The 25,185-nt window shown below is 36.5% G+C and overlaps 1 protein-coding gene across 1 annotated transcript; it reads left to right on the forward strand.

Moving 5' to 3' along the window:
- The first annotated feature begins 319 nt into the window (after positions 1–319).
- On the forward strand, positions 320–23,595 carry LOC123524686 (probable thiopurine S-methyltransferase). Its single transcript, XM_053538614.1, has 9 exons — positions 320–426; positions 6,978–7,102; positions 8,269–8,358; positions 9,723–9,849; positions 13,307–13,359; positions 14,259–14,333; positions 14,848–14,933; positions 21,351–21,395; positions 22,288–23,595. Exons 2-9 carry the CDS (start codon positions 6,990–6,992, stop codon positions 22,494–22,496), a joined length of 798 nt encoding a protein of 265 aa, XP_053394589.1. The 5' UTR covers positions 320–426; positions 6,978–6,989; the 3' UTR covers positions 22,497–23,595.
- Positions 23,596–25,185: the final 1,590 nt, after the last annotated feature.

Consider the following 25,185-nt stretch of genomic DNA (forward strand, 5'->3'; position numbering starts at 1 on the left):
TAAACTTGTGATAATGGGTATAACAAGAGAAAAGTTTTCTGAACTCAAGTCAGAATGTATTGACCTTTCTAGTTTCGTAATCCTTTTCTCTTTCCCTATTAATTTTCAGGTTGTGTCTTAAAGATGGTGATTTATCTCTCATATATTTTTTTTGTTTCTGGGTTCTTAAGTAAAAAAAAGTAATACTATATACACACACCTATCATATCAAACTTTACACAATGATTAAGTACAAGTAGACGAAGATGTCATTAATTTTGCAGTCAGTAAATTTGTGTAACAATTCAAAAAATTTAAATAGAAAATGGCAAGAGACATCTTTGTAGACCACAAGTAAGCAAGTTTAAACGGAGTTGTTTCCCGTTATATTATGTATACCATTTACAACTTGATTCGCAGCGGAGCACATATTCACGACAGGTAAATGTAAGTTTTGCTTACAATACAATTTTACCTAAACTAGATTTACATCCATTTGCATCCGTTTTACAAAAAAAAGGTGTAATTGAAACGGTGTTATCAGATTAGATAGTGTACTACATACAAATTGTTATCTGTAGGTATTGAAGATTGCACTGTTGCAACGGTATTTGGGAATACCGAAAACTACTCCATTACCGAAAACTACCGAAAACCAGTTTTGATTACCGAAAACTACTTATATTTCTAAAAGTATTACTGTTTTGGAATTTAAGTTAATATATTCTGATAACATATAATAATATATATTAACAGACGAAATTTTGAAGAAATTTGACAATTTTAAAGTGGTTTAATTTGGATTTTATTAAAATGAGTGATAATTGTAAACTGAGTTACTTCCCTTTGATAAAATAATCGAATAGTATTAAATGTCATTGTCGTCACAAGTTTGTTTTATTTGAAAATAATGTTATAAATAATTGTATTATTAAACATTATCAAATTATGATTGCATATGATTTTTTAAAGACCAGTGTTTTAGAGAACAGCGGATGTTAATGGATTATTATAGGTAGATAAAATAAATAATTGTATCATGTATCGTAGAAAAATAAATAATTAGTCAGCTACACAAGTATTAATACTGTGTCATGTTTCTTGAGCTGTTCTCACATTTAATCAATCAAATTCGCTATCTCATATATTTGATTGCATATTTTAAATTGACATGTACATAATCACAAACCTTTAGCCTTTTTTGTTACCGTCACCGTACGTACATTAATTTTCCGTTTACGTTGTCCAGTTTTTTTGCCTTCTGTCCTTGGGCCAACTACAGTACTTCGTCCGTCAGTCGAAGTGACAAGTTTGTCATCCTTAACAACATATTGTCTGTAGCGTCGGTACAGCTTAGTCCGTTCTTGTTCAGTCATGTCGATCCTGTGACAACTCGTTTTGTGAGGCGAACAAACTCTGATAGACTTTTGGTTTCCCAATTGACAGGCTGTTTAAGGACGTGGTTGATGGACTCAGAGTTGTTGTTTGTCCAGTTGCTGGGGATTAAGCCTTCTCTCATTGGTTCATTAACTTTGGATTTTAGGTTTGGTTGAAGTCTTTTGCTAAAGTACTGAACAAATTTACTGGAAAAATTTGTACAGTATTCTACAATGTCGTCACTAAGAGTGTCAAAGGTAGCGTCGTCTGTTGCGTTCACAAGTCCGTTTGTCCCAAACATTTTCCCCATAATGACCTCCCTGTCTGCAATAGGAACCCCCTCGTCAATCAAGTGCTGTCGGGTGTTTTCCTTCAAATGTCTAGTACATAAAACATGACTAGAGCATGGAAACTCAGTCACGATTGCCTTGACCATTGCCTGTTCTTCGTCGGAACCTATAACGAGTTTCGCTAGGTTCGTCCCCAACTTCAGTCTAAGATGGTGAAAAAAGTGACTATATGTTTCATAGTCACTATTGTCATGGATGAACATGGGTCCAATGAACAGTGGCGGTTCGTTCGTCTTGTCACCGGTCACTGTCAACTGCTTGAAACAAGTGACCGTCACGTGCATCTTACATAGGTTGAATGTCTTGTCCACGCCTAAAGCAGTCCGTCCAGAGCAACACATCGTCTTGATGTCGTCAATTTGTTCGTCTGTATAGAGTAAGAATGTCGGGGTTTTACCACCAGTCCTGATTGAGGCCTGTACGAAATTGTCATTGTCTGTAACCAAATTGTCCAGATGGCATATCTGGTTTGCAATGTTTGTCGTAAGTAATTGTCCGTTGTCTTCAGCAGTCTTTGACTTGACGTAACGAGCTTTCTGGTAAATTGTCTCTATCTCAGGTCTTGTCGTTTCGTCGTATTTGTCCTTCATTGTCAAGTATATGTCAGCAGGTTTACATTTCTGTTTCGTCATCTTTTCAATGTCGTCCATCACATAGTCGGGTTTGCGTACGTATTGTTGTTGGTCGTTTTGAGATAAGCCATGGGGTGCATGCCCAGGAAATTTCCCGACGTATTCTACAATGGCCAACGGACTTTCAAGACCCCCCTCTCCTAGCCAGGTGACTTTCTTTTTATAACCTTTATCCTGCTTGAGAGTTGTATAGTAGCGGTGAAGTACAACTATCTGTTCTTTCTGAGGCTGAGGATTTAAGGGAGTGTATACAACTTGTTTGACCGTCTATTCATACAATACACATAAATCGTCTTATTTTTAAAAATAAAAATAACTATAATTTAAGGATCTTTTTATAATGCCACCGACCGAAATATGGTAACTATGTTTTAAAATAAAATGATACATATAACTGAAATGCAAAAAAGAAAATAGGCCTGAAGGCAACGACGTTAAGGTGTAATAGCACTTTGTAATTTTTACCAGTGAAACTTTTTAGAAAAAAAAAATGATGAAAAACGACATTCACAATGTTTCACTAGTAACCAAGAAAACAGAATTCATGCCGGTGATAACGTCTTCTTTAAAATGATCTAAAATCACAAGGAACTTTAACAACGTATAAACCTTTGAATTTCTTTCCTTCTTATATTTCATTATTTTATCTTTACGGACGTGCAATGCGGTATGGGGACATTTGCTAAATGACGGACGGGAAGCAGACATGAAAAGAATTTGTAAACTTTAAGGCTATAAGTTATAGCCAAATACTATATTGCAGTGTATTATATTATTATACAATTATACCTTTTCGTACGGCACATATGTGCATATATTACCAGTCCGTACGTGACGGAAAATATATATGACCAATCATGTGACTTGACTTCTCTGCACGTGCTTGTGGAAGTAATTAGATTTTGTCATTGAGAATTACCAGAGACTTAAAAAACATGAGATAAGCAACTTCATTGAATCCAGAAATATCTCATGTGACTGAATTTGTAACAATTAAAACTCACAGACCATTCATCATACAAACATACAAAAAAAACATATTTTCTGAAAGCTTAGATATTCAAGGTAAAAATATTTTCATATTTGCATTTATCTTTTAAATTTTATCCTCGCATACTTGATGCTTTTAGGAAACGTAAAGCATAAAATGTTTTATATTTGCTACAAATTGAAGAAATTTCTGCTGACACGCGTGAAATTTGAAGCATATAACAGGTCAGTACCATATAACAGTCTGTGACGGTAAGCTATATAAACGAAATCGTACTCAAAAGACTTTATATGAACATTAACGTGAATAACATGATCTCCATTTTCAGATAAAGTACATCAATTAATTAGATTTAAATAACAAATAACATGTTTGACGGGTCACGGCATATTTTATGTCCGTACTGGACGGAAAATAGACTGTTTGCACGTGTTATGAGCGTTGCAAATTTCCTGCATATTCAAGTAATTATTGCTTGATAAATGTTTATAACTATCCTGCTGGTTATTGGAAAAGACATTTTTATTTTAAAAAAAGACATCAGTCAAAACGATTTCTTGAAGATTGTTGAAAGTTTTTATAATTGGTCAGTGAAATACGTATCTGTTTTAATGCATACTAATTTTGAAAATACTTCATTATTATCCAAAAATCAATACGTTTATCCACAGTTGATTCTAAAATCATAACGGCTGAATATAAAAGAAGTTATATTTACCTTGACAAGCTGCACTTGCATCGTAGTTAAATCCAGAGAAACACACACATTTGCACAGAAAGTTTAAGTGAGCAGCAGACCAAGTTTTTCAAGTCCTTAGAACTTAAATTTGCACAATCACTATGTACCCAATTCTGACAATTGGAACAATGTATGCCTTCATGGCACTCAAGAGCACAGACAGAGCATGGATATTCCATAATGAAACCAAAGACAATGGTACTGAGGCTACTTTTTCGTAAGCTTAAATATCGTTAAAAACAAAGAAGACAACAAGCTATGAAGAATTAAAATGAGTGACAAAACTTTTTTTTATGTAGTTTCTTCTGATGTTAAGTAGATTAAAGAGAAGCGGGTTCAATAAGAATCAATTTCAAGATATATTGTTTTTAATAATTACCTTTAATGTGTCGTTTGAAAGCTCAGATTAAAGACACATTGTTATCACCTTAAAGAACTTGAGCGGGAATGTATTTAGCACCATACAGATGGATTAAAGATGCACGTGCAAACCTGAAAAGACTCTAAATTTAAAATTAACACTCATTAAATAATAAGTTAATATATCAAAAAAATAAATTTCAACCAGGTATGAAAAACATTTATACTTACCTTTGAACTTCTTTCTTCAAACACTCTACAAATAAACTCACCGTTTTAATGACTCGTTGATATTTTCTTTCGACTAAAAGTGCAAACTTTCTATTAAGACAACAATTAATTTTTCTCAAAAATCAACTTAATAATTTTATATTCATATTACGGAAACTCTAAAACAAATCAGTGTAACTGATTTTGTACAGTATATATATGAAAGGGAAGTAACTCAATGTTTCATTTTCAAAGCGTAATCAATAATGTCGGATTAAACACTTAAACATGGACGAATTAATTCAAAATTTCGTCTGTTAATATATATTATTATATATTAATAGTATGTATTAAATTTAATATCATAATAATAATACTTTTAGAAATATAAGTAGTTTTCGGTAATCAAAACTGGTTTTCGGTAGTTTTCGGTAATGGAGTAGTTTTCGGTATTCCCAAGTACCCCTGTTGCAAGGATTATTGTGGCATATAAATAATTTAGTACAAGTTCACTACAAGGTCAAGCGACTTGCTTCAAGTTACATATACAGGTAAGTCATTATCAAAGCTCTGTACTTTAAAAAGACTTTCACCAGACATCATCACCTCAATGTAAAAAGTTGAGGACTGCTTCTTATATATATTATGACAATACACTTAACCCATTTTCAACAATCTTTATCATTGTTTGGTTTAAGTACAGTACTGAATATGTTTAAAAATATGAGAATTTAACTGTTTTTATCTCACATGAGCATGAAGTGCTTGGATTGAGCTATTGTGATCATGCACTGTTATCTGTCCAATGTCTGTCCACAAAATTATACTAATCATGCACAATAGGCTCAAAATGGCCACACCCTGGGGTTCTCTTCCTTTACATATAGACTTAAATAGGAAATACTTGAAAAAATCTTCTTGTCTAAAACCATAATGTCCTGAACTTAGATATTTGACATGTAGTATTGTGTTGTAGTCCTCTTCCAAAAGGTGTTCAAATCATGCCCTGGGTTAAAATTGGCCTTGCCCTGGGGTTCACATAGGCTGATATAGGAAAACTTTAAAACAATCTTCTTGCCTAGAATCTAAACCCCGAGAGCATAAGATATTTGGCATGTAGCTTTTAGCAGTTGTACTCTACCAAGTTTGTGCAAATCATTGCCCCTTGCATCAAAATTGACCCCACCCTGGGGTTCAGTTGTTTTACGTACAGGTCTGTAGATTTATATAGTTCTTGACAAAAACTTTAATGCACTGAACTTAGATATTTAGCATGTAGTATTGGTAGTATTGTGTAGTGGTCTTCTATCAATTTTTTTCAAATCATGCCCCTAGGGTTCACTTGTTTAACATAACTTTAAAAATCTTCTTGTCTAAAACCTTAAGTCCTTGACCTTAGATATTTTGCATGTAGCTTTTTGTGGTTTTCCTGTACCATGTTATTTCAGATCATGTCCCTGCAGTTAAAATTGGCCTCGTCCATGGTGATCACTTATTTTACATGGACTTATATAAGAAAACCTTTAAATATAATTAGATATTTAGCATGTAGCGTTGTTAAGAGGTCATCTACCAAAATTGTTTAAATCATATAGCCATTTGAGTCAGGTAAGCAATATAGGACCATCATGGCACTTTTCAGTCTTGTATATGTCATCTCACAGTGTGAAGGTGACAGAGTTGACAGTGACAAGATCATTGGCCAAATCATTTGAGCCGCGCCATGAGAAAACCAACATAGTGCATTTGCGACTAGCATGGATCCAGACCAGACTGACCATCCGTGCAGTCTGGTCAGGATCCATGCTGTTCGCTTTCAAAGCCTATTGCAATTACAGAAACCGTTAGCGAACAGCATGGATCCTGACCAGACTGCGCGGATGCAAATGCACTATGTTGGTTTTCTCATGGTGCGGCTCATTTATTAGAAATGTATAGATAATGACAACTGTCTTGTGATACGAAATAGCATTTTTTTATCAGGGACAATAAAAAGACATACATTATTCATGATTGAGAGCATGAGTTATGGCTAATATATGTATTAACACAGTAATCATTTAATGGGGTACACGTTATTGAAAAGCATGAAAGTATTTGACCACCCACTGTTGCCCATTAAAACCCAGCTAAGTTGGGTTTTATAAGTATTACTTGGCCTTTAGCCAAGCATGATTTTGGGCATTATCCAGTTTGATTTTTAAACCACTATCTAATTTGAAAGAATCATTCAGACAATTTTGAACATATTTCTCATAAATTTCATTCATATTTCTTATTTTGGCTGTAGTCTATGGACCTGTTTGTGATTGTGCATCATTATATCATATTCTCCACAGCAGTTACCAGTTATGTCCGGTAAAGTTGTAGAAACTGATCTTGATGCTGGTGTTTGCAACAACAAGGAATGGGTAAAGCGTTGGGCAGAGGGTGACACTCCGTTCCACCAGAGCACACATGATAGGTAATAGAATATTTGATAATATAAAGTAAAAAAGTTCAGTTGCATAATGATTATATAACATTTAATACATATTGGCAATGTATGTTGTGTTACAGGTGAAATTTAAATTAGGCAAACAGATTATGTCTATGTCTATGTTCTACTGCTTAGCAATCGTTTACGATTATGACTAACAGGCGTGTTGTCAGGGATAGCTGTTAAAAATAGTAAAAAACAGAAATAATGTGCATCACAAAGATAGAGTAAAAGAACTATTTTACAGGCCAGGTTAAAAGTAAAAGCAGGAAGTTGAATTAGAACTGATAGAAAGGTGGCAGCTGCCCAGCAAATATTTCTAGGCTATGCAAGGTTATGCAAGCTGGGTTTTCTTTTCATTTACAGTGTGCATCTTAATGAAGGGAAAGATATATTGATTATGAGATCAAAACTTTTAAAACAGGCTACAGATGCTGGACAATGAGGATGATGAAAGAACAAGTTGTTGATAAAGTCTTTGTATAAAATGACTGTTGAAAGTGTATTAATAACTTTTGTTTGGATATTTACTCCGGTTCATTCCAAAGAAATCAAGTAAAAATGGTTAAGAAAAGTAGCTTATGACTTAAGAAACAATAAGTTCCCAAACGTGGTTTATCGTAGAATAACCCGAGTTTTGAGTTCTTATGCGTAAGAATATATCATGAAGGCCGTAGGCCTGAGTGATATATTGTTTCGCATAAGAACGAAAAACTCGGGTTATTCTATGATAAATCACACTTGGGAACTTATTATTTCGATTCTAACACGACATACTAGTATTAACAGTGTAAGAAAAAGTGGTTACTACTTTTTACGACCGTGCTACGCATCTGGATCGTATGACGTCATTGCACGCGAGTGGTTTATTGCAGAATAACCCGAGATAGATTTTGCTCTACATGTATGTAGATTATTTGCTGGTCGTGTTAGAATATAAGATATAATAATTTTCCTTATTCATACATCAATGTTATTAAATGCTTTACTGAAAAAATGTATGACCATTTATCAAAAGTGTCATAGGTATCATTATGTGAGCATGTTTTATGTGTTTTATGGTGCTTAAAATTACAATTAACATGCAATATCCAGAAGTTGCATATATATATTGATTTCTTCATGGCATTCATTAAAATGTTACTTTGTAGATTTCTGGATGAGAGAGAAGAGGAAATGTTCCAAGGAAGAAAGAAATCCATATTTATGCCATTGTGTGGAAAAACTTTTGACATTTTGTGGTAAATATTTGACATCTCATTATGTCTCTCCTCTACTGGAGGAGACATATTGTTTTTGCCCTGTCCGTCCATCTGTCCATCCGTCACACTTCAGTTCTTTTCTACAAAAGCATCTTCTAGTTTGAAATATTATTTTAGGTATAAATGCTTTAGATATTCGACTTCGAGTCTCTTGCCCCTTTCCTCTGCTTAAGGTGTAGAATTCTTTATTGAGAGGAAGCTGTCTAGCCGTCATGTAAAACTCTCTACATAAGTGCCCGCCTGTGTCAGAAGTAATGTTCAAAGGGCACCTGGAGTCTTCCTCCACCATTAATGTTGGACAATAACCATATAGCCTTTTGAATTATTAATTGTGTTGGCATGACTTAGAGTTTGTGTTGTTTTATTTTATGGTCCTTCGGGATCATGGAGTCCATTCGATATATATGTAATATAATTCTGCTTAAGCCAGTGCTTGGGGGGCATGAGGGGTGTTGCACTTTCCATTACCTCTCATGAACAGACTTAGTCAAACTGAGTCTGCTTTTATTTTGCTTGGTTGCATTCTAAGCTTCCAAATTTTTATATAGATTTTATTAGAACCCATTGAACAGAAAACATTTGAAGTATCATGACTGTGATATAGAGTCTGGTTGTTTGTTTCAGTTTAAGATAAAATCCATGAAGGGATTTTGAAATAACTTGGCATAAATGTTTACCATAATGAGACAATGTGTCATGCGCAAGACCCAGACCCCTAGCTCTAAGGTCAAGGTCACACTTAGAAGTCAAAGGTTAACAGGGTCTGTTCATGTCTGGTTCATAACTCTGCCATTCATCAAGGGATTTTGAAATTATTTGGCATAAATGTTCCCCATAATGAGATGACATGTCATGTGCAAAATACAGAGCCCTAGCTCTCAGGTCAAGGTCACACTTTCAGCTTAAAGTTTTAACATGGTCTGTTTCTTGTCCAGTCCATAACTCTGCCATCGATGAAGGGATTTTAAAATTACTTGGCATAAATGTTCCCTATTATGAGATGAAGTGTCATGTGCAAGACCCAGGCCCCTAGCTCCAAGGTCAAGGTCACACTTAGAAGTCAAAGGTTCACATGGTCTGTTTCTTGTCTGGTCCATAATTTGCCATTTATCAAGGGATTTGAAATAATTTGACACAAATGTTAACCATATTGAGGTGTGTCGCACTTATGACCCAGGTCTCCCAGGTCAAGGTCAAGGTCACAAAATGATTCATACCTAAACTAATCTGGCGTATTTTGCGCACACAACTGTAGCATTCTTGGGCACACTTTGGGGCCATTTGTTACTAATAGTGACAGCTCTTGTTTTAATCCAAAGCTCAACTAAACCCTTGTTTTTCAGGATGTACAGAAATGGGCATACAGTTTGTGGGGTAGAAATAGCTGAACAGCCAGTCAAAGAATTCTTTGAAGAAAATGAAATTGACCATGAAATTCAGGCAGTTGAAAACATTGGAAATCTTTACAAGGTATAATTTTTAAAGTCTGCCAGGATATGAATTATATTGTTAGATATTTAATGTTTTTAAAACACTATGACTCTGTGACATTGTATTAACTATGCTTGAAAACAGCTTCCTGAAGGTCTAAACATACAGTCAAACCGGCTATCTTACCCTCAGTCTTACTCTCAGTCCAACACACAACCTAACCCAGAGTCTTACCCTCAGTCCAACACACAACCTAACCTAGAGTCTTACCCTCAGTCCAACACACAACCTAACCTAGAGTCTTACCCTCAGTCCAACACACAACCTAACCTAGAGTCTTACCCTCAGTCTTACCCTCAGTCCAACACACAACCTACCCTCAGTCTTACCCTCAGTTCAACACAAAACCTAACTTAGAGTCTTACCCTCCGTCTTACCCTCAGTCCAACACACAACCTACCCTCAGTCTTACCCTCAGTTCAACACACAACCAAACCTAGAGTCTTAACCTCCGTCTTACCCTCAGTCCAACACACAACCAACCCTCAGTCTTACCCTCAGTTCAACACACAGCCTAACCTCGAGTCTTACCCTCCATCTTACCCTCAGTCTAACACACAACCTACCCTCAGTCTTACCCTCAGTTCAACACACAACCTAACTTAGAGTCCTACCCTCCGTCTTACCCTCAGTCCAACACACAACCTACCCTCAGTCTTACCCTCAGTTCAACACACAACCTAACCTAAAGTCTTACCCTCAGTCTTACCCTCAGTTCAACACACAACCTAACTTAGAGTCCTACCCTCCGTCTTACCCTCAGTCCAACACACAACCTACCCTCAGACTTACCCTCAGTTCAACACACAACCTGACCTAGAGTCTTACCCTCAGTCTTACCTTCAGCCCAACACACAACCTAACCTAGAGTCTTACCCTCAGTCTTACCCAAAGTCTAATACAAAGTCCAACCCACAGTCTAACATACAGCCTTACGCACAAACTTACCCTCACTCTAACTGTCTTACCTTCAGTCTATAACCATCAGTGTTACTTTATGCCCTTGTTAGAGGAAATGCATAATATTCTGGAAGTATTCTGTAGTCATCTATGCTCATGAAGAGATTTAAACAGTGTTCATTTTCTAATCGATTGATATCTAATTCAGAACTGCTTGTGGTGTACATTATTAGCTCACCTGTCACATAGTGACAAGGTGAGCTTTTGTGATCGCCCGTCGTCCGTCATCATCTGTTCACAATTTCTTGTGAACACAATAGAGACCACATTTTGCAATCAATTTTAATTAAACTTGCACACAACTTGTATTGGCATAATGTATCAGTTCCTTTTGAAAATTGGCCAGATCCCATCATGGATTCCGGAGTTATGGCCCCTTAAAGGGCCAAAATTTACTATTTTTGGCTTGTGAACACGATATAGACCACATTTTGCAATTCATTTGATACAAACTTGCACACAACTTGTTCGAAACTGGGTCATGTGGGGTCAAAAACTAGGCCATCCTCTTAAATCAAAGGAAGTGCTTGTTAACACTCTAGAGGCCATATTTATGACCCTATCTTCATGGAACTTTAAAAGAGTGTTTATCTTGATGATTCCTATGGCAAGTTCAAAACTGGGTCATATGGGGTCAAAAACTAGGTCACCCGCCAAATGAAAGGAAAAGCTTGTTAACACTCTTGAGGCCACATTTATGATCCTATCTTCATGAAACTTGGTCAGAATGTTCATCATGATGATTTCTAGGTCAAGTTCGAAACTGGGTCAAAAACTAGGTCACCCTCTCAAATCAAAGGAAATGCTTGTTAACACTCTAGAGGCCATATTTTTATACCCCCACCATAAATGGGGGTGGGGGGGCTATATAGGAGTCAGTTTTGTCGCATCCAGTCCCATCGCGTTTCACTATATCTCAGTTATTACTAAACGGATTTGATTCAAACTGAAAATAGATGTTCAACTTATCATCCACATCATGTGACACAAGGTTCATAACTCTGACCCCAATTTTTCATGAATTAAACCCCCTTAACTTAGAATTTAAGGTTAATTTTGATACATTTTCACTATATCATTCTGATTGGCTTAGAGCCGAAGGGAAGTAACCTTTTTTTTTTAATTTTTGTACTGAGTTACTTCCCCTAGTCTATTTTTAGAAATTCTATTTTTAGATTTTGGGAACTTTTTTATTATTAGTCCTATGTAAAAAGTAAATACATTTTTCTGTGGTAACATGTCGGTAAGACACTTTCTTGTATTCATTTTTAGTGCATCTCTAATATTAGAGATTTTTATATTTACCTCATCCCTCATACTAGTATTCCTTATATGTGCCGCGGAAGCCCAGGATGATAGTTTAAAAAATTTTTACGTTTTAGATTATTCTAAATATTTTTAAAATTTCTTATGGTTGCCATTCTTCTGTGACAAGACCCTATTGTGGGGGTATAAGTCACTCCTATCTTCATGGAACTTTAAAAGAGTGTTTATCTTGATGATTCCTATGGCAAGTTCAAAACTGGGTCATATGGGGTCAAAAACTAGGTCACCCGCCAAATGAAAGGAAAAGCTTGTTAACACTCTTGAGGCCACATTTATGACCCTATATTCATGAAACTTGGTCAGAATGTTCATCTTGATGATTTCTAGGCCAAGTTAGAAACTGGGTCATGTGGGATCAAGACTAGGTCACCTGCTTAAATAAAAGGAAATGCTTGTTAACACTCTAGAGGCCATATCTTTGACCCTATCTTCATGAAACTTGGTAAGAAAGTTTATCTTGATGATTCCTTTGCCAAGTCTGAAACTGGGTCATGTTGGGTCAAAAACTAGGTCATCATTCAAATCAAAGGAAAAGCTTGTTAACGCTGTAGAGGCCACATTTATGACCCTGTCTTCATGAAACTTGGTCAGAATGTTTATCTTGATGATTTGAAGGCCAAGTTTAACAGGTGAGCGATATAGGGGCATCATGACCCTCTTGTTTAAAAGTATGAGGAAGCCATTCAGCTGGCTTAAAGAATGTTGACAGTTCTATCAAGATGTCAGAAATAATGCCTTGAGGGGCACTTGGGGATCTTCTTCTACCATCATCAGCTATAAAGTCACCATATGACCTTAACTTGTGTTAATGTGATGTTAAGTGCAACAAAATAAATAAATGGATTTGATTTTACTAATTTTTTTTTTATAAAAAGATTTCTTCAAAGTTTGTAGTTCCTAATTTATGTTTCTTTAATTTAATTCACTTATGAAGAAAACTTGAAGCTTATTTCAATCCACTCCAGTTCCTAGTTTCCATATGGGATTTTATACCTGTCTTATAACTGTTTGAGGTGTGAAACTCAGGTGAGTGATCTTGGGTCCCTCTTGTTCTGTTTATTAATTTGATTTTAAATTTGAGCTCAGTAAGGAGAAGGCAGATCAAAATTTTATTTTCTTTATGAAAGCAATATATTCATGTATATTCCAGAGTAAGGATGGAAGACTGAAGTTATATGTAGCAGATCTGTTTGATATGTCCAGGTACTTTTTCAGTGTGTAAAGTGAAATTTTAATTTACTCAAGAATAAAAATATATATAAAATATATGTATAAAATTTACATTTAGCATTTTGACATTTACTTATAGCTGTTTCTGAAATGCAGATACCTTGGAAATGATTTTATACAGGATTATAAGAATGATTTGAGATACTAGCCCTTACCCTGCAAAATTTCTTTAATGAACTCATCCATCTTTCAATTTGGACAATACCATTAACTGTTAAAAGGTATGCTTACCAAAAAGATACTGACTGAATGGTGAACAGTGCAGATCATGAACAGGCTGTACGGATGTGCAGGCTGATCGTGATCTACACTGGTCGCGAAGGCAGAGTCAGTTGTGTTTAGCATGATAAGGGCTAGTATACATATTTAAAGGCGTATGCTAGAATTCTCTGTATATGAGATGGGCGAAAATTTTCCCAATAACAGAATTTCTTTAAACTTTGGATATTGAAGAACAATCATCTAAGAAACAAAAATATGCAATAAAAATCATAGGTCACCGGTATCGAAAAAGAGTTATCTGCCCTTGAAAACGTCATTTTTGGGGGAAATGCCGTTTTCAAGGTCAGATAACTCTTTTCCGATACCGGTGACCTATCATTTTTATTGCATATTTTTGTTTCTTAGATGATTGTCCTTCAATATCCAAAGTTTAAAGAAATTCTGTTATTGGGAAAATTTTAGCACCAAATTCTAGCATACGTCCTTAACTGCTAGGTTTTGCTATCTTTTGCTGTTCAGTTTAAGCAGTTTCGAAATTTAAAAGGAAAATGTACAAGACTTAGTATCATTTTATGTTCATGTTTATATTCATGTCTTTGTCACTTGATATTTTGTTTACCACTAATATAAAGTCTTTAATATATATTTAGGGAAATTTGTGGACAGTATGATGTAGTATGGGACAGAAGATCATTTCAGGCCATAAATTTAGTAGATCACCAACAGTGAGTAAATCTATATACATGAGATACTTAGATAACTTTATAATACACCAGTGTCAGAAGTATTACTTATATATGCATTAGGCAGAAAAGCTTCCCAAAGGGTCTTTATGCATGTGCTTACATGGATATATGAACAGGTGGAATTGCTAAAAAAAAACTTTGAAGGTAGCACAGATCGAGGGGTGAATGCGAAAAAGTTCTAAGTGCTTCTTTATTTATATGCACTTAGAACTCTTTCGCATTCATCCCTCGAGATATACTTACAACTTAAATCAATTCGAAAACCAAACATTTTCTGAAGGAGTACTTCCTCAGACACTTCAGCATCAGTCTGCCTACACATCAGATTATACCAAGTTTTATTGAAGTTTGAAGAAAAAGTACCACAACATTATAAAACAAAATAAAAAAAAAATTAAAAATATCCATTTCTACATACTGACTTTCATCACATATCCAGAAGTATCTTGTTTTTTCTCTGACTATATCTCATTCAGTTGTTAATGTATTCTAGGTACAGAGACTTGCTGGTGTCACTGATGAAGGAAGACACACTGTATTATCTGGGAACAGTGGAGTATGATCCGACAGTATGGCCAGGTACATATACATTACACATCTGATACAAGATGCATTATACTAATGTTTTGCCCTTTACAAATACAGAATATCCTTTACTCCATTATGACAATGTTTTGTAGATATAAGGTATAAATTGACAATTGAGCCGTGCCATGGGAAAACCAACATAGTGGGTGTGCGACCAGCATGGATCCAGACCAGCCTGCGCATCCGCGCAGTCTGGTCAGGCTCCATGCTGTTCGCTTTTAAAGCCTATTGGAATTGGAGAAACTGTTAGCGAACAGCATGGAGCCTGACCAGACTGCGCGGATGCGCAGGCTGGTCTGGATCCATGCTGGTCGCACACCCACTATGTTGATTTTCCCATGGCATGGCTCAATTGTCAAGTTATACCTTATATCAACAAAACATTTTCATAATGGAGTAAAGGATATTCTGTATTTGTAAAGGGCAAAACATTAGTATAATGCATCTTGTATCAGTTCTATCCTAAAACACATTTAAGTACTGCATGCATATCCTGATAACTATAGGCAATGCATCTCAGTGACTGTATACAATTCATCCCAGTGATCATAAACAATGCATCCTATTGACTGTAAACAATGCATCACAGTGACTGTAAACAATGCATTCAGTTAACTGTAAACAGTGCTTTCCAGTGACTAGACAATGCATCACAGTAACTGTAAACAATGCATCCCATTTATTGTGAACAGTGCTTTCCAGTGACTGTAAACAATGCATCCCATTGACTGTAAACAATGCATCACAGTGACTGTAAACAATGCATCACATTGACTGTAAACATTGCATCCCATTGACTGTAAACAATGCATCCAAGTGACTGTAAACAATGCATCCAAGTGACTGTAAACAATGCATCCCGGTAATGGTTAACAAAGCATCCCATTGACTGTAAACAGTGTTTCCAGTGACTATAAACAATGCATCCCCGTGACTGTAAACAGTGCTTTCCAGTGACTGTAAACAATGCATCCCATTGACTGTAAACAGTGCTTTCCAGTGACTGTAAACAGTGCTTTCCGGTGACTGTAAACAATGCATCCCAGTGACTGTAAACAGTGCTTTCCAGTGACTGTAAACAATGCATCCCAGTGACTGTAAACAATGCATCCAAGTGACTGTAAACAGTACATCCCATTGACTGTAAACAATGCATTCCGGTAATGGTTAACAATACATCCCATTGACTGTAAACAGTGCTTCCAGTGACTGTAAACAATGCATCCCCGTGACTGTAAACAATGCATCCCAGTGACTGTAAACAATGCATCCCGTTGACTGTAAACAGTGCTTTCCAGTGACTGTAAACAATGTATCCCAGTGACTGTAAATAGTGCTTTCCAGTGATTGTAAACAATGCTTTCCAGTGGCTCTAAACAATGCTTTCCAGTGACTGTAAACAATGCACACCAGTATCTGTTAACAATGCATCCCAGTGACTGTAAACAATGCTTTCCAGTGACTCTAAACAATGCTTTCCAATGATTGTAAACAATGTACCCCAGTATCTGTTAACAATGCATCCCATTGACTGTAAACAATATATCCCAGTGTCTGTTAACAGTGCTTTCCACTGACTGTAGCAATGCATCCCAGTGACTGTAAACAGTATATCCCAGTGACTGTAAACAATGCATCTCATTGACTGTAAACAATACATCGCAGTTACTGTAAACAATGCTTTCCAGTGCATCCCAGTGACTGTAAACAATCCATCCCAGTAACTGTAAACAGTACATTCCAGCGACTGTATACAATGCATCCCAGTAATGGTAAACAATGCATCCCAGTGACTGTAAACAGTGCTTTCTACTGTAAACAATGCATCCCAGTGACTGTAAACAATCCATCCCAGTAACTGTAAACAGTGCATTCCAGTGACTTTATACAATGCATCCCATTGGTAAACATTGCTTTCCAGTGACTGTAAACAATGCATCCAAGTAACTGTAAATAATGCATTCCAGTGACTTTATACAATGCATCCCATTGGTAAACATTGCTTTCCAGTGACTGTAAACAATGCATCCCAGTAACTGTAAACAGTGCATTCCAGTGACTGTATACAATGCATCCCATTGACTGTAAACAGTGCTTTCCAGTGACTGTATACAATGCATCCCATTGTTTGTAAACAGTGCTTTCCAGTGACTGTATACAATTGTTCTCCGTGACTATTTGATAAACGACATTGTGTCTGAAATCATTAGTCCTCCACCTCTGATTCATGTGGGGAAGTTGGCAGTTACTTGCGGAGAACAGGTTTGTACTGGTACAGAATCCAGGAAAACTGGTTAGGTTAACTGCCCGCCGTTACATAACTGAAATACTGTTGAAAAATGGCGTTAAACCCAAAACAAACAAACAAAAGACTGTATACAATGCATCCCATTGACTGTAAACAGTGCTTTCCAAAGACTGTATACAATGCATCCCATTGACTGTAAACAGTGCTTTCCGGTGACTGTAAACAATGCATCTCAGTGACTGTAAACAGTGCTTTCCAGTTACTGTAAACAATGCATCACAGTATCTGTAAACAATGCATCCCAGTTTATGTAAACAATGCATCCCAGTATATGTAAACAGTTACTGTAAACAATACATCCAATTGACTGTAAACAATACATCCCAGTTACTGTAAGCAATGCTTTCCAGTAACTGTAAACAATGCATCCCAGTGACTGTTAACAGTGCTTTCCACTGACTGTAGTAATGCATCCCAGTGACTGTAAACAGTATATCCCAGTGACTGTAAACAATGCATCTCATTGACTGTAAACAATACATCACAGTTACTGTAAACAATGCTTTCCAGTGACTGTAAACAATTAATCCCAGTGACTGTAAACAATGCTTTCCAATGACTGTAAACAATGCACCCCAGTATCTGTAAACAATACATCCCATTGACTGTAAACAATGCATTCCAGTGATTGTTATGTCTCCCTCCATCTGGGGGAGACATATTGTTTTTGTCCTGTTCTTCCGTCCGTCCGTCCATCTGTACGTCACACTTCATTTCGGAGCAATAACTGGAGAACCATTTGGCCTAGAACCTTCAAACTTCATAGGTTGGTAGGGCTTATAGAGGAGACGACTCCTATTGTTTTTGGGGTCACTCCGTCAAAGGTCAAGGTCACAGGGGCCTGAACATTGAAAACCATTTCCGATCAATAACTCGATAACGACTTGACCCAGAATGTTGAAACTTCATAGGATGATTGGTCATGCAAAGTAGATGACCCCTATTGATTTTGGGGTCACTCCGTCGAAGGTCAAGGTCACAGGGGCCTGAACATGGAAAACCATTTCTGATCAATAACTCGAGAACGACATGACCCAGAATGTTGAAACTTCAAAGGATGATTGGTCATGCAGAGTAGATGACCCCTATCGATTTTGGGGTCACTTTGTTGAAGGTCAAGGTCACAGGGGCCTGAACATTGAAAACCATTTCCGGACAGTAACTTGAGAACCACTTGACCCAGAATGTTGAAACTTAATAGGATGATTGGTCATGCAAAGTAGATGACCCCTATCGATTTTGGGGTCACTCTGTTAAAGGTCAAGGTCACAGGGGCCTGAACATCGAAAAACTGTTTCCAATCAATTACTTGAGAACCTCTCGACCCAGAATGTTGAAACTTAATAGGATGATTGGTCATGCAAAGTAGATGACCCCTATCGATTTTGGGGTCACTCTGTTAAAGGTCAAGGTCACAGGGGCCTGAACATCGAAAAACTGTTTCCAATCAATAACTTGAGAACCTCTCGACCCAGAATGTTGAAACTTCATAGGATGATTGTTCCTGCAGAGTTAATGACCCCTATTTGTTTTTGGGGTAACTCCATTAAAGGTCAAGGTCACAGGGGCCTGAACATTGATAACCATTTCCAATTAATAACTTGAGAACCTCTTGACCCAGAATGTTGAAACTTCATAGGATGATTGAACATGCAGAGTAGATGACCCCTATTGGTTTTGGGGTCAGTCTGTTAAAGGTCAAGGTCACAGGGGCCAGGTCATGTAAAATAATTTCCGGAAAATAACTTAGGAACCACTTGACCTAGAATGTTGAAACTTAATAGGATGATTGGACATGAAGAGTAGATGGCCCCTATTTATTTTGGGGTCACTTGATCAAAGGTCAAGGTCACAGGAGCCTGTTGAGTGTTGAAACTAATAGGGGTGACTGGACATGCCAAGTAGATGATCCCTATTGCAGCCAACTATCAGTGTCTCTTTGACTTTCGCTCCTGACCCCTGTTGACTTCTTGCCTATAGGACTTTGCATTGGGGGAGACATGCGCTTTTTTACAAAAGCAATTTCTAGTTTACAGTGCTTTCCACTGACTGTAGCAATGCATTCCATTGACTGTAAACAGTGCTTTCCAGTGACTGTATACAATGCATCCCATTGACTGTAAACAGTGCTTTCCGGTGACTGTAAACAATGCATCCCAGTGACTGTAAACAGTGCTTTCCAGTGACTGTAAACAATGCATCCCAGTATCTGTAAACAGTGCATCCCAGTATATGTAAACAATGCATCCCAGTAAATATAAACAATGCATCCCATTGACTGTTAACAATGCATCCCAGTGACTGTAAACAGTGCTTTCCAGTGACTGTAGCAATCCATCCCATTGACTGTAAACAGTGCTTTCCGGTGACTGTAAACAATGCATCCCAGTGACTGTAAACAGTTCTTTCCAGTGACTGTAAACAATGCATCCCAGTATCTGTAAACAGTGCATCCCAGTATATGTAAACAATGCATCCCAGTATATATAAACAATGCATCCTATTGACTGTAAACAATGCATCCCAGTGACTGTAAACAGTGCTTTCCAGTGACTGTAGCAATGCATCCCAGTGACTGTTAACAGTATATCCCAGTGACTGTAAACAATGCATCCCATTGACTGTAAACAATGCATCCCAGTGACTGTAAACAATGCATCCTATTCACTGTAAACAATGCATCCCATTGACTGTAAACAATGCATCCCAGTTACTGTAAACAGTGCTTTCCAGTGACTTTATACAATGCGTCCCATTGTTAAACATTGCCTTCCAGTGACTTTAAACAGTGCATCCCAGTGACTGTAAACAGTGCTTTCCAGTGACTGTAAACAGTGCATCCCAATGACTGTAAACAGTGCTTTCCGGTGACTGTATACAATGCATCCCATTGACTGTAAATAGTGCTTTCCGGTGACTGTATACAATGCATCCCATTGACTGTAAACAGTGCTTTCCAGTGACTGTATACAATGCATCCCATTGACTGTAAACAGTGCTTTCCGGTGACTGTAAACAATGCATCCCAGTGACTGTAAACAGTGCTTTCCGGTGACTGTAAACAATGCATCCCAGTGACTGTAAACAGTGCTTTCCAGTTACTGTAAACAATGCATCACAGTATCTGTAAACAATGCATCCCAGTTTATGTAAACAATGCATCCCAGTATATGTAAACAGTTACTGTAAACAATACATCCAATTGACTGTAAACAATACATCCCAGTTACTGTAAGCAATGCTTTCCAGTAACTGTAAACAATATATCCCAGTGTCTGTAAACAGTGCTTTCCAGTTACTGTAAACAATACATCCCATTGACTGTAAACAATGCACCCCCGTGACTGTAGCAATGCATCCCAGTGACTGTAAACAGAGCTTTCCAGCGACTGTAAACAATGCTTTCCAGTAATTGTAAGCAATACATCCCATTGACTGTAAACAGTGCTTTCCATTGACTGTAAACAATGCATCCCATTGACTGTAAACCATGCATCCCATTGACTGTAAACAATGCATCCTAGTGACTGTAAACAATGATTTCAAGTAACTGTAAACAATACATCCCATTGACTGTAAACAGTGCTTTCCAGTGACTGTAAACAATGCATCCCATTGACTGTAAACCATGCATCCCATTGACTGTAAACAATGCATCCTAGTGACTGTAAACAATGATTTCAATTAACTGTAAACAATACATCCCATTGACTGTAAACAGTGCTTTCCAGTGACTGTAAACAATACATCCCAGTGAGTATAGACAACTCGTATCAACAAAACACACATCCTGGTGACTGTAGACGACACTCCCAGTAAGACAATGTATTCCAGTACATTTTTAACTATAGACAATGCACCTTAACAGCAGACAAAGCCTCCCATTTATTAAAGACAATGCATCCCAGTTAAAATAGACAATTCATCCCAGTAACTATAGACAATGCATCCCAGTAACTATAGACAATGCATCCTCTCGTGAAATTACTTCATTTGTGAATATTTACGGCATGATTATAATAGAAACAACAATACTGATGACATCATACAATAAGAGGCATGAAATAAGGCAAATCTGAGGTTATAATGTTTCGCTTCAGGTCCACCACATTCCTTATCGGATGAAGTTGTGAGAGATGTGTTTGGTATGTACTGCATAGATACATTCCTTTCCACTAAATACCTTTCACATGATGTTTTTGTATGAAATATTATCAGTATATACTTTAGAGTAAACAAAGTGCTTTAACATACTTGTACAGAAAAGAGTCCTGGAAATCAGAAAGCGTAGTCATGTGTTATCGGCGTGACATGTGTCATGCACTGTACCTCCTCAAGTGTCATGTGCTATAATAAGGCACTAAATGATTAGAATAAGATATTTAATAAACCTGCATGATGTACACACAGGTGCCAATTTATGGGGTTTTTTAATGCCAAAAATTCTTAAAAGCATTCATTAGCTATAACTCTTTACAGTGTTCGTTCGTTGTCCATTATTATGATAGGAAGAAGTAGAAGAACAAATTTCACTCGAAGTGAGATGTGTTGAAAAAAAGCAAAATATTTCTGAACTGATTTCTTTTAAATAGACGTTCAGGGCGAATAGCTGAGGAAACATTTAATCTTTATTGACAAGCATAATTATGATGACGTGAGCGCACACTTTTCTTGACTTTATGCTTCTGCGTGAGGAATGTTGCTCTTTCCTTTACCTCACACAAACAGACTATTAAACCGAGTCTGCTATTATTTTGCTAGGATTCATTCCATGCCTTGTAGGTTGTTTTTGGTAACCTAACCTATTTATGTAAGGTTAGGTAGGGTGTTACCTGAAAATTGCATTAGACTATGATGTTCCACCTTTACTCATTTTTAGCTCGACTATTCAAAGAATAGGTAGAGCTATTGGACTCACTCATGCGTCGGCATTCGTGGGTATCTATTAGATATATACGAAACGTATTCAAGACCGCTATATAATTTGATAATATTTTGTTTGAGGATGTTTCATTTGTCTTATATTTTTGTTGACAGGTGAGTATTGTATCATCGAGTTACTTGAAGAAAAAGAGCGGGAAACGCAAGATACAAATGCTTCCCAAATTGAAACAGAGTCTGACGGAGGAAAACCCGAGTCTGACGGAGGAAAAACAACATCCAAACCGAAGTCTTTTGGCGAGGCTTGTAAGATGTCATCTTACGTTTATGACAGATGGTACAAAATGACTTTAAAACTGTCATAACATATTTTGTGTAAGAATGTCGTGAGGCGCATTTTGTTTGTGCAATATTCAGTGTTTTATGACACATTACTGTACAGTAAGCACAAATTATATAACTATATTACATATCAGTAATTTTATAAAATGCAGTCATGATATATGTAGCATATTGTCAAAGAGACAAGTTACATAAACATTTCGTAAATATGGGCTTGTGTTAGACGTAAAATAGCGAAAAACTGGCTACTGTCTTTTGGTATCAATGTTATCAGGTCGAGGTTGATATGGACTGGAAGGTGTGAGGGAACCGAACCCCTTCCGCTCGTATCTGCCGAGCCTGATAATATTAATATCAACAGATATTTGTCTGTTATTCTATTTACCATGAAACTCATACAACCTGCCTAGAACTACATATGTCCTCATCTCTTATTTTGTAAAATTGACTTCCGAAGCAAAAAATGAATTAATTCATACTTTACGGATTTGAAAATTCAACCGCTCCTGAAACATCTGAACGAAACAATATGGCAGCCACCTTGAATTCAACTTGGACAATGTTTATTGACTTTCTGATATTCTTGATAAAACTAACAATAAGATAGACTCTTACTTGCGTAAAAAAACATCCTCTTGAATAAATCACATGCTTTATTTCCACACTTAAACTTTTGACTCGGGCAACATCACATGGTCCAAGCACTGAAAATTTCACTTCCAGCTCCAGACTCAATCACAGAGATAAAATATGTGGAAAGATCCTTTGGAAGCATAGAACGTAACCAAAAGCAAGTTAAATCCACAGTCTAGTACCATTTAGTATCCGCTCTTTACGTTGCCATGGCTTTTTATTCGCATGTTTAAAACTATGTCGGTTATGGCAGACCCCAGCTCACTTGAACATGTATGTGTGAATAATATATATTGTAGACGGTGTTTTATATATAAGTCTTAAAATATCTGTTCTGTTCAGTTTTTGTTCTATAAATGTGCAGTGTAGAGTGTAAAACTTGTGCAATTGTTATGAACCAGTGTATACAAGTTATAGACGGGTATAAAATATACAGTATAATATGATAAATATGATTAATGTATACTACAATTAAATGATGGAGGATGTTGTTATTTTATTTTGTTTTTGTAAGTCCATAAATGTTGTCTTGCATCTTATATATCGTTTTATCCCATTCAGCGAAACAAAGAAGGCGCGAGAAAGTACAATGTACTTTGATAAGGTACACGTGAATTCTGGGGAAAATCTAGTCTGGTCTGTAACGTTCTTGATATATTTTTAGCTCACACAGACAGCTCTTAAACAAAGATACCTTTCTTAGCTAAAATGTTGTCTCTCTTGACTTAAAATCTAATGAAATTTAGGAGATCTCTTGTTAAACGAATATGCTACCTCTTGAACCAAAAAAAAAAAACACACACAACTTTTTCAACAATATTTAGAAATAAATTCATTATTATCGTAGTCCTTGCGAAATGATCGACAGAATATCTATGAATTACTGTAGCGATTCTAGTTAACACAGTCGTCGCTAACTCGCCACCAACGCAAAATATATGACCGCAACCAACCGTAACTACGAAATGGTGTTCATAATCATGCCCAAGTCAGTGCTGGAACAACTGATACGTATTAGACCTTCCTGGTCAGTGTAACAATGTCTGATGTCAAAAACTGCTGCGGATGGTTCCAGTAGCACGAAAACCATATCAATTGTAGCAAAAACAATGAAGGATACCATTCTGGAATTCCGATAGGTAAAACTGGATTTTCATTAGAGCCGACTCAATTGGGTCCAACTTTCTGTATGCAGACTGCAGTTCCTCGCCAAGTGTTACAAGGTTGCGTTCTGTCTTCTTGTTGATTTTATTTTTTGTTTTATCTAGAAGCTACCCTCATGGAATATCAACTACCATTTCCAAAGAAATGAGTGGGAGACGGGACATGAGTATGTTTTGGGAAGTATAAAGTTCCAAGCCAAGTTTATCCATACTTTTTATTTTTGAAAAAAAAAATCTTTGGTACACACCCTCAGTCTCTCGGTCTGTAGATATAACGTTATAAACCACCCAGGCATTTTTGGTTCCCATGTCTGTATCGGAGTTTAAAAGATTCGTTCCGAAATTTTTAGAATAGTTAGTCTAACATCTTCTGTTGCAGGAGTCAAGTCTCAAAACAACTCGTTATTACATGTGTCCACCTGATCCGATGTAAATAATTCGTTCGTTTGAGCTTATATCATTCCATATGTTTTCAAAAACTGATGGAAAATTGCTGAAAATTGTGCATTACTTTGAAGAAAATAACACTAAATACTGGAAAAAACTGCTGTAATTGCGATCAGCCCATGTGTGTGCTTGCTAGACTTCCTGGAATTGACAACCTAGATAATAAACATTATTCTTTGCATTTTGCAAAGTATATAAAAAATGACTTGATAGGAATTAAAATACATTCAACTCATGTAACATAGTGTTCAACTTTTCTTACAAGTTACATAAAGTAGTAGGTTTTGTCTGTTGTTCAAATAGACCGGGTAAATTGTTTTGCTTCTGAATAATCTTATGACCTTACCATACAATTATAACAATGGTTTTGTTACACTATTACACTCTACAATCCATATTTATAATCAATATATTCTTAATTTACAAAGAAAGGTGTTTCAATTTGGAAATATAAGTTATTACTTCATAT

The sequence above is a fragment of the Mercenaria mercenaria genome, chromosome 3 (assembly GCF_021730395.1).
Source record: "Mercenaria mercenaria strain notata chromosome 3, MADL_Memer_1, whole genome shotgun sequence".
In the NCBI taxonomy this organism is placed as follows: domain Eukaryota; kingdom Metazoa; phylum Mollusca; class Bivalvia; order Venerida; family Veneridae; genus Mercenaria; species Mercenaria mercenaria.